The 16,289-nt window shown below is 41.9% G+C and overlaps 1 protein-coding gene across 2 annotated transcripts in view; it reads left to right on the top strand.

Moving 5' to 3' along the window:
- Positions 1 to 13,661, top strand: part of LOC106603993 (globoside alpha-1,3-N-acetylgalactosaminyltransferase 1) — a 38,972-nt gene extending 25,311 nt beyond the window's left edge. For both annotated transcript variants that reach the window (XM_014198309.3, XM_014198310.3), the window contains exons 2-11: positions 1,272 to 1,326; positions 1,448 to 1,480; positions 4,674 to 4,706; positions 6,453 to 6,488; positions 7,082 to 7,216; positions 8,281 to 8,332; positions 9,075 to 9,230; positions 10,209 to 10,333; positions 10,870 to 11,032; positions 11,161 to 13,661. In XM_014198309.3, the coding sequence (XP_014053784.2) occupies positions 1,272 to 1,326; positions 1,448 to 1,480; positions 4,674 to 4,706; positions 6,453 to 6,488; positions 7,082 to 7,216; positions 8,281 to 8,332; positions 9,075 to 9,230; positions 10,209 to 10,333; positions 10,870 to 11,032; positions 11,161 to 11,361 (989 nt within the window). In that variant the 3' untranslated portion in view covers positions 11,362 to 13,661. The remainder of the gene's footprint in view (positions 1 to 1,271; positions 1,327 to 1,447; positions 1,481 to 4,673; positions 4,707 to 6,452; positions 6,489 to 7,081; positions 7,217 to 8,280; positions 8,333 to 9,074; positions 9,231 to 10,208; positions 10,334 to 10,869; positions 11,033 to 11,160) is intronic.
- Positions 13,662 to 16,289: the final 2,628 nt, after the last annotated feature.

Here is a 16,289-nt window from a genome sequence, read left to right on the forward strand (position 1 = left end):
GTATGGACCCTAAAATGTTTGGTATAAATATTAGTTCAGAACCTAGTTATGAACCTCCGCTATCATAGCTGTTTGTATCCACTTCAGAACAGCCAAAGGGCATTAATGAAGCCTATGGATGGAGTAGAATAATATAACGTTATTGTGCTAAGTATGGAAGTCATATATACATGTAGTTATTACCATGCATGAGATCCCCACATTGTAGCCTGTACATTGAATATATTCAGTGATCATGTACTCTACCTTGGCAAATAAAGGTGTGGTTCAGGTATGAATGTCTGTGACATTCTTTTTGAGTCATATCCAATACCAAGAGTAAACTCCAGTCTTTGAATGATGCTGTGTCTGCATGTATGTATTACAATGATATACTTCAACAGTGTTTACCAATCCATCTATGGTTACACATTGTAACTATGCAATAGACTAGAAACATGATTTAACTAGTTAAAGGCTGATTTGTAATTCATATATACAGAGGAGCAGGGAAGACGGCATATGATTAATGAATTACAGTGCTACTTAATATTCTCTCAGTTCATCACAATTCCATAATATTGTCTCTAGTGGTGTCTCCTAACCAGCCTTGGGCTCCCAGTCGACCTGAAGGTTATTTTTAGTGCGGATGATGTGGCGATGACGGGACTGGTGGTTGGCATCCTCTCTCACATCAAAATAAAGCTGCAGATGAGAGACAGATGGAGAAGAGAGATGTATTTATTAATTCTAAGGCTTAATCTTGCTAACACGGTCAGTCATCATCATCAGGAGGTGAAATGCAAAACTGACCAAGGATCATTAACTCTGGGACTACTACATCTCTAGCTGTTTTTCTTTTAATAATACTTCCAGTTGACCCGATCAAGTGACCTCTCACCTCTGATCATGCTGTGCCCTCCTATGTAGCCAGTTCAGATGCAGGAGGGGTTCACCGACACAGCTGATATAACCTAGAGGATTTATTGCACCTAGAGGTGCATATTGGTACGAAGCCGATTTTAACTAGCCTGTTTTAATATTGATACTATTGATACTAGGGGTGTGAACGTTTGATACCAGGGTTCAACGTTCACACCCCTATCATCAATATTAGCAGGCTAGTTAATCGGTTTTGTAACAATATGCAAAAGGTGAAAGTCTCATATTTTTTATGATATTAGATCTATTATGTGTCTGCACATCGAATGCATTCAAATATACAGATATGATGACATTTTCATACACTAATCTAAGTACTTTTTCATATAACCTTTCTTCTTTTTTTTCAGGATATGCATATTTCCTACTTTTTTTAGTAGTGGTTGTGGGAACGACGATCTGCTGGTAAGGACATCTGAAAAGCTGCAGCCAAAATGTGGGATCTTTTTGGATATTTTTTTTAAATCATCATTATTGTTATTGATTTTATATAATTATATAATTGTATATTCTCCTCTCAACAAAGGTTGCTCTTCTCATACGATGCCGTGTCTCTCAAGTAAGAAAACATGTATTGTCTCATGCTGGTTGAAAGCTGTACTGTACGGTATGGCTAAGGCTGGGTTAAAGGGGAAACTGGCTTGATGCTGTACTGTACGGCTAAGGCTTAAGGGGAAGGGGTTAAAGGGGAAACTGGCTTGATGCTGTGTTTGATGTCTTATTTGTGTAGTGAACAGGATAAACTGGTTTTTTTCCCCGGCCTCTTCCCAGAATTCTGTGTTTTGGTTTTCACAATGCCATTGTTTGGCAGGTTCTTTATTGTTGGATAAAGGTGATCCTGTGGTGTGACGAATGACTATAAATAGCCCCAATTGTTACCCGATTCCTTATGTACTGCACTACTTTACTAAATAGGGACAGGATGGTATTTGGGACACTACTTTACTAAATAGGGACAGGAAGGTTTTTGGGACACTCCTTTACTAAATAGGGACAGGAAGGTTTTTGGGACACTCCTTTACTAAATAGGGACAGGAAGGTTTTTGGGACACTACTTTACAAAATAGGGACAGGAAGGTTTTTGGGACACTACTTTACAAAATAGGGACAGGAAGGTTTTTGGGACACTACTTTACTAAATAGGGACAGGAAGGTATTTGGGACACTCCTTTACTAAATAGGGACAGCAAGGTATTTGGGACACTCTTTACTAAATAGGGACAGGAAGGTATTTGGGACACTACTTAGTGGTGGACCTGTGTGGCTGAGTTGTTTGAACACGGTGCTTGCAAAACCAAGGATTGTGGGTTTGATTCTCTCCATGGCCACACATATGAAAAATGTATGTACAGTGGGGGAAAAAATGTATTTGATCCCCTGCTGATTTTGTATGTTTGCCCACTTACAAAGAAATGATCAGTCTATAATTTTAATGGTAGGTTTATTTGAACAGTGAGAGACAGAATAACAACAAAAAAATCCAGAAAAACACATGTCAAAAATGTTATAAAATGATTTGCATTTTAATGAGGGAAATAAGTATTTGACCCCTCTGCAAAACATGACTTAGTACTTGGTGGCAAAACCCTTGTTGGCAATTACAGAGGTCAGACGTTTCTTGTAGTTGGTCACCAGGTTTGCAAACATCTCAGGAGGGATTTTGTCCCACTCCTCTTTGCAGATCTTCTCCAAGTCATTAAGGTTTCGAGGCTGACATTTGACAACTCGAACCTTCAGCTCCCTCCACAGATTTTCTATGGGATTAAGGTCTGGAGACTGGCGAGGCCACTCCAGGACCTTAATGTGCTTCTTCTTGAGCCACTCCTTTGTTGCCTTGGCCGTGTGTTTTGGGTCATTGTCATGCTGGAATACCCATCCACGACCCATTTTCAATGCCCTGGCTGAGGGAAGGAGGTTCTCACCCAAGATTTGACAGTACATGGCCCGTCAAATGATGCGGTGAAGTTGTCCTGTCCCCTTAGCAGAAAAACACCCCCAAAGCATAATGTTTCCACCTCCATGTTTGACGGTGGAGAAGGTGTTCTTGGGGTCATAGGCAGCATTCTTCCTCCTCCAAACACGGCGAGTTGAGTTGATGCCAAAGTGCTCCATTTTGGTCTCATCTGACCACAACCCTTTCACCAGTTGTCCTCTGAATCATTCAGATGTTCATTGGCAAACTTCAGACGGGCATGTATATGTATTCTTGAGCAGGGGGACCTTGCGGGCGCTGCAGGATTTCAGTCCTTCATGGCGTAGTGTGTTACCAATTGTTTTCTTGGTGACTATGGTCCCAGCTGCCTTGAGATCATTGACAAGATCCTCCCGTGTAGTTCTGGGCTGATTCCTCACCATTCTCATGATCATTGCAACCCCACGAGGTGAGATCTTACATGGAGCCCCAGGCCGAGGGAGATTGACAGTTCTTTTGTGTTTCTTCCATTTGCGAATAATCGCATCAAATGTTGTCACCTTATCACCAAGCTGCTTGGCGATGGTCTTGTAGCCCATTACAGCCTTGTGTAGGTTTACAATCTTGTCCCTGACATCCTTGGAGAGCTCTTTGTTCTTGTCCATGGTGGAGAGTTTGGAATCTGATTGATTGATTGCTTCTGTGGACAGGTGTCTTTTTTACAGGTAACAAGCTGCGGTTAGTAGCACTCCCTTTAATAAGAGTGTGCTCCTAATCTCAGCTCGTTACCTGTATAAAAGACACCTGGGAGCCAGAAATCTTTCTGATTGAGAGGGGGTCAAATACTTATTTCCCTCATTAAAATGCAAATCAATTTATAAAATTGTTGACATACGTTTTTCTGGATATTTTTGTTGTTATTCTGTCTCTCACTGTTCAAATAAACCTACCATTAAAATTATAGACTGATCCTTTCTTTATCAGTGGGCAAACGTACAAAATCAGCAGGGGATCAAATACTTTTTTCCCCCCACCTGTATGCTGTGGTGGTTAATTTCTTTACTATCAAATGAGGAGAGACAAACTTGTCACACAAGTCAGTTATACTTAAACTAAATCTTTATTCACTTATTAATAAGGGAGCAGGTCAATACAACACACACATATAAAGTGAATCGATTGAGTGCTCTACGTTAATGATGTCTGGTCGACGAACCACCCTCAGATGATTCGTTGAGAGCCCCTAGACAAAAGTATTTTATAGCCAGGATACACCACCTTCAGTCTACATGACAAACAACAGATGTATGGAATGGGTCACAAGATTAAGATTAGTATGAAAGATACTTATAATTCACAGCAGACAGTATCTGCTGTAAAAACAGTTATCTTTGTGTAGAGACCAAGGTCTGGCCCCGAGTCATCTCTCCCTGGTACCTTACAGAACAGAAACATTTAATTCATGCTCTGGAACGCGCTATCACCCAAAGAGGCCCATCCTCAGTAGAACACACACAGATGAGCGTTCTAACAACCCATTTATTCTATTGCATAAAACAACAATTTTATTCAATAATAGCGTTATAACAATTTTGCAATTTCCACTATAATGCATGACTAAATTGCTTTGGATAAACGTGTCTGCTAAATGGCTTATATAATATTAATATAATATTATATATACTCGTAAGACCAGTAGATAATACCAAGATTACTGAACTATGAACTTGATACTCCACTCGGGTGTTTCTGCTTGGACAGGTGCTTAGACGGGTATCAAATGTAAGATAATGATCTCTGATCTCTGTTAAATCTCACTCTTTTCCTTCTCATCTGTCAGACAGGTGCCTCCCCATGTTGTGCTGAATGACAGGTGAGCGAGTACGTGTGGGTATCCGTACTATACTGGTGTGGCAGCCCCCGCACCTTTCCTAAACCTCCATATAAACTATATATACAAAAGTATGTGGACAACCCTTCAAATGAGTGGATTCAGCTATTGCACACAGCCATGCAATCTCCATAGTCAAACATTGGCAGTAGAATGGCCTTACTGAAGAGCCCAGTGACCTTCAACGTGACACCGTCATAGGATGCCACCTTTCCAACAAGTCAGTTCGTCAACTTAATGCCCTGCTAGAGCTGCCCCGGTCAACTGTAAGAGCTGTTATTGTGAAGTGGAAACGTCTAGGAGCAACAACGGTTCAGCTGCAAAGTGGTAGGACACACAAGCTCACAGAACGGGACCGCCGAGTGCTGAACCGCGTAACGCGTAAAAATCGTCTGTCCTCGATTGCAACACTCGCTACCGAGTTCAAAACTGTCTCTAGAAGTAACTGTAACCGATGTGAAATGGCTAGTTAGTTAGCGGTGGTGCGCGCTAATAGCGTTTCAATTAGTGACGTCACTCGCTCTGCGACCTTAAGTAGTTGTTCCCCTTGCCCTGCAAGGGCCGCGGCTTTTGTGGCGCGATGGGTAACGATGCTTCGTGGGGTGTCAGTTGTTGATGTGCGCAGAGGGTCCCTGGTTCAAGCCCAGGTTGGGGCTAGGAGAGGGACGGAAGCTATACTGTTACACAACGTCAGCACAAGAAGTGTTTGTCAGGACCTTCATGAAATGGGTTTCCATGGCTGAGCAGCCACACACAAGCATAAGATCACCATGCGCAATGCCAAGCGTCGGCTGGAGTGGTGTAAAGTTCGCCGTCATTGGACTACGGAGCAGTGGAAACCTGTTTTCTGGAGTGATGAATCACGCTTCACCATCTGGCAGTCTTACAGACGAATCTGGGTTTGGCGGATGCCAGGAAAACGCTATCTGCCCGAATGTAGTGCCAACTGTAAAGTTTGGTGAAGGAGGAATAATGGTATGGGGTTGTTTTTCATGGTTCCCGGCTAGGCCCCTTAGTTCCAGTGAAGGGAAATCTACAGCATACAATGACATTCTAGATGATTCTGTGCTTCCAACTTTGTGGCAACAGTTTGGGGAAGGCCCTTTCCTATTTCAGCATGACAATTCCCCCATACACAAAGCGAGGTCCATACAGAAATGGTTTGTCGAGTTCGGTGAAGTTGAGCCCTGACCTCAACTTCATTGAACACCTTTGGGATGAATTGGAATGCCGACTGCGAGCCAGGCTTAATCACCCAACAACAGTGTCCGACTTCAATAATGCTCTTGTGGCTGAATGGAAGCAAGTCCCCGCAGCAATGTTCCAACATCGAGTGGAGGCTGTTATAGCAGCAAACCAACTCCATATTAATGCCCATGATTTTGGAATGAGATGTTCGACGAGCTTATGTATGTGCGTCCTTTGGAGGGGTTGGGTTAAAAGTGGAAGTCAAATTTTGGTGGACCTTGTGTGCAATTGATCAATAAAGTGATCTTATCTTTTACTATTGATATCTATGTTTTAAATAATGAATCAACCAAGTGTAGCCTGGTCCCAGATCAGTTTGTGCCACCATGCCACCACCTTTTGATTCCAAACATGAAGGAGTGACATTATGTCACAAACAAACTGGTACCCCAAGCAAGTCTTAGCCTTGAACAAAATACATCATTATCTCAGTATCAGTCTGTTTCTGCTGAAAGTTAACCTGCTCCCACTGTTTTTCAGATTACAGAGCAAGCAAGTCAAACTGATGGAACCAGTGTAAGTGGCAGCAAAATGCAGATAACAGAATTTCAATAGAGGTTTATTTTATCTTTCTACTCTATATTCTATTATACCATTATGGTAAACACGTTCAATGAAGTACATACCTATAATGTCTCTAGTGTTACCACTAATGGCTTTTTTATCTTGATTATCTTGATGATTATGCTCTGAAAATAAAAATGTGCGTTATTATTTATTATTATTATTAGGAGGACTGAAGTGCCGACTCCGTGGCTGGTAAAAAAAAAAAGTTGTTCTTCTTCCTTTCTCCTCCTTCTTTCTTCTCCTTTCTCGTAATTCATTTCTCCTTTCTCGTTCTTCCATCCCCTTTCCCCTACTTCCTTCTCTTAATTTTTTCTTCCTTCTTCCTTCCTTCTCCTTCTCTCCTTCCTTCCTTCCTCTCTCCTCTCCTCCTTCTCCTTCCTTTCTCCACCTACCCCCTCTCCCTTCTCTCCTTCCTTTCTCCTACTTTCTACTCCTTCTCTTTCTCCTACTTTCTACTCCTTCTCTTTCTTCTTCTTTCTTCTCCTTCCTTTCTCATTCTTCCTTCTTCCTTTTGTCCTTCTCCTTCTTCCTTCCTTCTTCAGGAGGACTGACGTGCTGACTGTAACCCCGTGGCTGGCTCCTATAGTCTGGGAAGGGACTTTTGACCCCCAGGTCATAGACACGGCCTTTATTTCACAACACCTCACCATCGCTACCACTGTGTTCGCTGTAGGGAAGTAAGTCACAGACTCCATGTGTAGTAACCTGTTGCAAAGGCAGTGGTTTACACCACTTCCTGTGTGCATGTGCCGCCTTTTTATGCACATTTTGCGGCCTCTCGGGCCCAAAAGAAATGTCTGCGTTATTCAAAACCTTATCATGGGGGGACTATTTTTGTGTCTCAACTGGTGTTAAGGATGTCTTGCTGCTTTGTAAATGAGTATCGGTTCCCCCTGATTTGGCTCATAGTGAGGCTCGAACTCAGAACCTCTGCCTCACAAACACACGTGACCACCCTACGGTAGGTAGCCTGGTGGTTAGCGCATTGTGCCAGTAACTGAAGGGTTGCTTGATCGAATCCCCGAGATGACAAGGGGAAATTCTGTCATTCTGAGCAAGGCGGTTAACCCACTGTTTCCCTGGGCGCCGAAAGAAGTGGATGTCGATTAAGGCAGCTCCCCCCCCCCCAGCTCTCTGATTCAGAGGGGTTCGGTTAAATGCGGAAGACACATTTCAGATGAATACATTCAGTTGTACAACTGACTCGGTATCCCCCTTCCTTTTACTGAAGCGTCTTACTCCGTCGCGCCACTGAAAGCTAGCTATTCGGCAGTGCAAGTGGGGGACCCTTCGGGCTGAGCAGTGAGTTTCACAGATAACCGTATGCTACATTGGCACCTTGTTTCTGTATAGTGCACTACGTTACTCTACCCCCATAGGGGCCCTGGTTAAAAGTAGTTGTCTATAATGGGTAATAAGGTGCCATTCAGGATTGACACTATAGCCTTATATATCAATCCTTTTGCGTCATATTTCCGGATTAATGCAGTCTCATGTTAATTCAGATTGTCTTGTCAAATTGTCTAAACGTAAACATTTTCACTCGCTTGTGCTATACCTGAACGTTTCACATTCTTCTTTTCTCCAGATCCAGTGTAATAAATACATATCTGGATCTGTCACATAGATGCACCTCCTCATTTTTCTGTCCATCGTTGAAGATGTAGTCACTTTTTAGTTCTGTCGTTTCACATATGGACATTTCTTGTTTCTTTTTTTTCATCTCTATTCATCCTTGCAGATACATTCGTTTTCTCCGGGACTTCTTAGAGTCAGCTGAGAAGCACTTCATGGTGAGAATCCGGAACTGTCTATCAAATGGATTGACTGTTATAGTCTAAAGAAGGTCCAGGGATTACTCATTAAAGGAACATTCTGGGCCCGTATTTATGAAGGGATTACTCATTAAAGGAACATTCTGGGCCCGTATTTATAAAGAGTTTACTCATTAAAGGAACATTCTGGGCCCGCATTTATGAAGGGATTACTCATTAAAGGAACATTCTGGGCCCGTATTTATGAAGGGATTACTCATTAAAGGAACATTCTGGGCCCGTATTTATGAGGGATTACTCATTAAAGGAACATTCTGGGCCCGTATTTATAAAGAGTTTACTCATTAAAGGAACATTCTGGGCCCGTATTTATGAAGGGATTACACATTAAAGGAACATTCTGGGCCCGTATTTATAAAGGGATTACTCATTAAAGGAACATTCTGGGCCCGTATTTATAAAGGGATTACTCATTAAAGGAACATTCTGGGCCCGTATTTATAAAGAGTTTACTCATTAAAGGAACATTCTGGGCCCGTATTTATAAAGACTACTCTAGGACTAGGTCCACCCTGCCCATGTGATCTTATTCATTGGTCCAAATATTTCATTACATTTGTTTTAAATTAGTTCATATGATTTTAATTCCTTTTTAATTCAATTCAAATCATTAGAAATTCGATCCCATTCAATTAGTTTTAAATCCTTTTGATTCAAATTCGATAGAAAGTCCATCCCATTCAATTCCATTTGATTCCAGGTGGGGCTGGAGGTGCACTACTACGTATTCACCGACCTGCCCGGCGACGTGCCCGACAACGTGACTCTGGGTGTCGGCAGACTGCTCAGCATTGTGAGGGTGCAGAAGTTCGACCGCTGGCAGGAGATATCCCTCCGCCGCATGGAGCACATCCAGGTTATTATAAATAATATATTACATCGTTATCACATTGAATTAGTTTATTTTCAGTATACAGCATACTGTACCTAGTAGAATGAAATGCTTACTAACAAGCTCTTCTCTCCATACAGTAGCTAAAGAAACATGATCTACACATGCTCCAAACTCTCAGCAAACTATCAGTTGTAACTCTGTTGATAATAGGATAGGGTTAGGTTTAGTTTAGGGTTAGGGATAGGTTTAGGGTTAGGATTAGTTTAGGGATAGGTTTAGGTTAGGTTTAATTTAGGGATAGGGTTAGGTTTAATTTAGGGATAGGGTTAGGTTAGGTTTAATTTAAGGATAGGGTTAGGTTAGGTTTAATTTAGGGATAGGGTTAGGTTTAGTTTAGATTTAATTTAGGGTTAGGTTTCGGTTAGGTTTAATTTAGGGATAGGGTTAGGTTTAGGTTAGGTTTAATTTAGGGATAGGGTTAGGTTTAGGTTAGGTTTAATTTAGGGATAGGTTAGGTTTAGTTTAGGGTTAGGTTTAGGGTTAGTTTAGGTTTAGTTTAGGGATAGGTATAGGGTTAGGTTTAAGGTTAAGTTAGGATGATATGCCTATTGGGTTAGTGAGGGTAGGGTTAGGTTTAGTTTAGGTTTAGTTTAGGAATAGGGTTAGGTTTAGTTTAGGGATAGGGTTAGGGATAGGTTTAGGCTTAGGTTTAGGGATAGGTCTGGGTAGGTTTAGTTTAGGGATAGGTTTAGGGTTAGGTTTAGTTTAGGGTTAGGTTTAGGTTTAAGGTTAAGTTAGGATGAAATGCTTATTGGGTTAGTGCATACTAGATAGTTGAAATGTTGTTGACAGTAGACTTTATGGACTTTGTATTTTTATCATGTCAGCCCTGCCCTAGAAAACCAAATTTCCATCTGAGGACAAAGTTTTTTTATTTGGTTGGTTGATTGGTGGATGTTCAGTAGATATTAAATCAACCAATCATGTATTTGGGAGCAGACTGCCATTAAGGATCAAATCCACCGGGAGGCGCACTACATCTTCTGCATGGACGTAGACATGAGGTTCCACGGCCGTGTGGGGCCCGAAGCTCTGGGGAGACTGGTGGCCGCCATCCACCCCTGGTAATTCTTTCTTACTTAAAGGGCCAGCATCCACCCCTGGTAATACTTACTTAAGGGGCCAGCATCCACCCCTGGTAATACTTACTTACTTAAGGGGCCAGCATCCACCCCTGGTAATACTTACTTAAGGGGCCAGCATCCACCCCTGGTAATACTTACTTACTTAAGGGGCCAGCATCCACCCCTGGTAATACTTACTTACTTATTAAAGGGCCAGCATCCACCCCTGGTAATACTTACTTAAAGGGCCAGCATCCACCCCTGGTAATACTTACTTAAAGGGCCAGCATCCACCCCTGGTAATACTTACTTAAGGGGCCAGCATCCACCCCTGGTTATGCTTACTCATTTAAAAACTCTGATGGAGGAAATTGTAGTTGACCACTCTTTTTATTTTATGCACCTACATGCTGACAACTTCCTGTTAACCTCCTTGTCAGGTCTACCTCGCAAAGATGGTTTCTAACCTCAAGGGTCTTTTTTTGTTTTGTTAAAAAGGTGAAGTAACAATACAAAACTGTCTTGTGTTTTTGAAGGTTCTACACGTACACCCGGAACCAGTACCCTTACGAGCGACGGACCGTCTCCAAAGCCTACATACCCTTGGACCAGGGAGACTTCTACTACCAGGCCAACATATTCGGAGGAACGTTGGAGGATATTCACCGGCTGACCAAGATGTGCAGGGAGCACCTGGAGGTAGGTACTTACGCACGCAGGCATACAGTTAGTCACTCACGTACAGTACTCACTCACTCACTCACTCACTCACTCACTCACTCACTCACTCACCCCACCCCTCTACCCTACCCCCTTCCTCCCTCTAGGTTGATAAGTCAAAGGGTGTGGAGGCTGTGTGGCAGGAAGAGAGTCACCTGAATTGGTACCTGTTGAGGAACAAGCCCACCAAGCTCCTGTCACCGGAGTATGTGTGGGATGACGCTAAAGAACAGGCTGCGAAGGAGATAAAATTGGTCCGCTTCTCCTCTGTCATTAAGGACAAGGAAGAGGTCAGGGATAACCTTTGAGAGAAGAGGAGAGAAATAATATTTTTCTTTGACAAGCTGCAGGGAAGAGAGGAGAAAAGTGGAGAGGATGGAAGGAGGAGAGGAAAGAGGGAAGGAGGAGAGGAAAGAGGGACGGAGGATAGGAAAGAGGGAAAGAGAGAGAGAACTTTAATACAGACCGTTACTTTGCCTGGTTTTATTTTATATTTTTGCACACTGCACTTTTGGTTCAGTGAAATATGGGTTTGTTCTTGTTTAGTGTCTTTGTGACATAGGCTATGCTCGAAACGACACCCTAGAACTACTGGTTAAGAAGTGCACTCAACTCAGACTTAGCTATCTTTACTTTATGTACAATGGGCTCCATCATTTTTGGCATGTTTGATAAAGATGAGAAAAAAATATTGTATAAAATAAATAATACTATATTTTAAGCCTATGCTCCATAAAATTGGGTAGTTATATTATAATAATACAATTTCTCAGAGAAAGAGATTTTGTTAAACAATTAATAATGAAAAAAGATATGGGTTGAAATGATCAGGACCTCTGTTTTCAGTACTCCAGCACCCTGCCCTTGCGAGGATAACGACACTGAGCCTTTGATAAAGGTCACGCGTGTCACGTCCTGGCCAGTATAGAGGATATTTTGTTATTGTAGTTTGGTCAGGACGTGGCAGAGGGTAGTTGATTTATGTATTACGGGGTTTTTTGGTCACTGGTTTATGTTTGTATTTCTATGGGCATGTTCTAGGTTAGTTTTTCTATGTGTAGGTTGGGTGCTGGACTCTCAATTGGAGGCAGGTGTTTCTAGTTGCCTCTGATTGGGAGTCCTATAAGTAGGTGTGTGTTTTGTTTGTTATTTGTTAGCACTGCTTTTTGTTGAGCCTGCTACTCTGTTCCTGTCGTTAGTTTGTTGATTGTTTTTTCGTGGTGTTCTCATTTTTATAATAAATATGTTGAGCACGCAACCCGCTGCGCCTTGGTCCCATTCTATCTTCCACGACAGCTGTGACAGAACTACCCACCACAACAGGACCAAGCAGCGGAGGAAATCTGGCGAGGACCGGGGAACACGGCTGGTAAGGGAGCCCGAGAGGCAGCCCCAATAATGTTTTTTTGGGGGGGGGGCACAAGGGCAGTTTGGCGGGGCGAGGATGGAGCCCCAAGCCAGCTCCCCGTACCATTTTTGGGCAGAGACGAACTGGACAGGTCCCGTGCTTTGGGGTGATGGGTACTGTGGCGAGGCTGAGCATTTTCAGGCCGGTACGCGCAGTGCCAGCACCCCGCATGTGCCAGGGGAGAGTGAGCATTCAGCCAGTAGGGGTGATGCCAGTCCTGCGCTCGAGACCGCCAGTGCACCTCTACGGTCCAGTGTGTCAGCCCAGTCCGACTCGGCCTGTTCCCGCCCCCCGCACTAGCCCTGAGGTGCGTGTGCCCAGACTGGCACATCCTGTACCAGCCCACGCATCAGGCTTCTAGTGCGTCAGCCAGGAGCCGCCAGAGCCGCCCGCCTGTCCGGAGCCGCCAGAGCCGCCCGCCTGTCCGGAGCCGCCAGAGCCGCCCGCCTGTCCGGAGCCGCCAGAGCGGCCCGCCAGCCGGGCGCAGCCATCGCCGGGCGCAGCCATCGCCGCCCGCCAGCCGAGAGCAGCCAGGGTCGCCCGCCAGCCAGGCGCAGCAAGAATCGCCCGCCAGCCGGGCGAAGTCAGGGTCGCCCACCAGTCCTCCGACGCGGCCAGGGGCGCCACCTAAGTGGGCGACGCCGAGGGTGGAGCGGGGTCCACGTCCCGCACCTGAGCCGCCTCCGATATAGGTGGGTTGGGGAGGGGGGGTGTAGCACAGTGCCGTCGTTGACGGCAGCCACCCTCCCTTCCCTTCCTTTAGTTTAGGGGGATTTTTCTGTTTGTTTTGGGGTTTTCTGTGTTTTGTGTAGGTGCATCCGGGGTCTGCACCTTTGGGGGGGGGGTACTGTCACGTCCTGACCAGTATAGAGGATATTTTGTTATTGTAGTTTGGTCAGGACGTGGCAGAGGAGAGTTGATTTATGTATTACGGTGTTTTTTGGTCACTGGTTTATGTTTGTATTTCTATGGGTATGTTCTAGGTTAGTTTTTCTATGTGTAGGTTGGGTGCTGGACTCTCAATTGGAGGCAGGTGTTTCTAGTTGCCTCTGATTGGGAGTCCTATAAGTAGGTGTGTGTTTTGTTTGTTATTTGTTAGCACTGCTTTTTGTTGAGACTGCTACTCTGTTCCTGTCGTTAGTTTGTTTATTGTTTTTTCATGGTGTTCTCATTTTTATAATAAATATGTTGAGCACGCAACCCGCTGCGCCTTGGTTCCATTCTATCTTCCACGACAGCTATGACAACGCGGTAATAGTCACACTCCCCACTTTAAAAACGGCCATATCTTTCTTACAATCAGGGCCAAGTGTATGTTTTTTTTTGTAGGTATCTGTTAGTGCTTGAATACAATACAGACAAGTTATTGTTTAAATGTAGCTTTCATGCAACAAAATCTCTAATTAGTGTTTGTAGCGGAGTCACAGCCAATTAAGATCTTACATAACATGAGGTTCTTTAGTGATATACCATTAATGTAACATATTATCTGATAAATTACTTAGTTGACTATATCAACACTATATCACTATATCAACACTACATCACTACAACACTATATCAACACTACATCACTACAACACTATATCAACACTATATCACTATATCAACACTACATCACTACAACACTACATCACTACAACACTACATCACTACAACACTACATCACTACAACACTACATCACTACAACACTACATCACTATATAAACACTACAACACTATATCAACACTATATCACTATATCACTACAACACTACATCACTATATCAACACTACATCACCAACACTACATCACTATATCAACACTACATCACTATATCAACACTACATCCCTATAGCAACACTACATCACTATATCATCACTATATCAACACTACATCACTATAGCAACACTACATCACTATATCAACACTATATCATCACTATATCAACACCACATCACTATATCAACAATACATCACTATATCAACACTATATCACTATATTAACACTACATCACTATATTATCACTACAACACTACATCACTATATCAACACTACATCACTATATCAACACTACATCACTATATCAACACTACATCACTACAACACTACATCACTATATCAACACTACATCACTATATCAACACTACATCACTACAACACTACATCACTATATCAACACTACATCACTATCACTATATCAACATTACATCACTATCAACACTACATCACTATATCAACACTACATCACTATATCAACACCACATCACTATATCAACACCACATCACTATATCATCACTATATCAACACTACATCACTATATCAACACCACATCACTATATCAACACCACATCACTATATCAACACTACATCAATATATCAACACTACATCACTATATCAACACTACATCAACACTACATCACTATATCAACACTACATCACTATATCAACACAACATTACTATATCAACACTACATCACTATATCATCACTATATCAACAATACATCACTATATCAACACCACATTGCTATATAAACACTACATCACTATATCAACACTATATCAACACTACATTACTATATCAACACTATATCAACACCACATAACTATATCACTATATCAACACTATATCAACACTACATCACTATATCAACACTACATTACTATATCAACACTATATCAACATTACATCACTATCAACACCACATCACTATATCAACACTACATCACTACATCACTATATCAACACCACATCACTATATCAACACCACGTCACTATATCAACACTATATCAACACTATATCACTATATCAACACTACATCACTATATCAACACTATATCAACACTATATCAACACTACATCACTATATCAACACCACATCACTATATCAACACTACATTACTATATCAACACTATATCAACATTACATCACTATATCAACACCACATCACTATATCAACACTACATCACTACAACATTACATCACTATATCAACACCACGTCACTATATCAACACTACATCACTATATCAACACTACATCACTACAACACTACATCACTATATCAACACTACATCACTATATCACTATCAACATTACATCACTATCAACACTACATCACTATATCAACACTACATCACTATATCAACACTACATCACTATAGCAACACTACATCACTATATCAACACTACATCACTACAACACTATCACTATATCAACACTACATCAACACTACATCACTATATCAACACTACATCACTATATCAACACTACATCACTATATCAACACTACATCACTATATCAACACCACATCACTATATCATCACTATATCAACACTACATCACTATATCAACACCACATCACTATATCAACACCACATCACTATATCAACACTACATCACTATATCAACACTACATCAACACTACATCACTATATCAACACTACATTACTATATCAACACTATATCAACACTACATCACTATATCAACACCACATCACTATATCAACACTACATCACTATATCAACACTATATCAACACTACATCACTATATCAACACTACATTACTATATCAACACTATATCAACATTACATCACTATATTAACACCACATCACTATATCAACACTACATCACTATATCAACACTATATCAACACTACATCACTATATCAACACTACATTACTATATCAACACTTTATCAACATTACATCACTATATCAACACCACATCACTATATCAACACTACATCACTATATCAACACTACATAACTACAACACTACATCACTATATCAACACCACGTCACTATATCAACACTATATCAACACTATATCAACA

This window comes from Salmo salar, chromosome 04, assembly GCF_965601325.2.
Source record: "Salmo salar chromosome 04, fSalSal1, whole genome shotgun sequence".
Taxonomy (NCBI): Eukaryota; Metazoa; Chordata; class Actinopteri; order Salmoniformes; family Salmonidae; genus Salmo; species Salmo salar.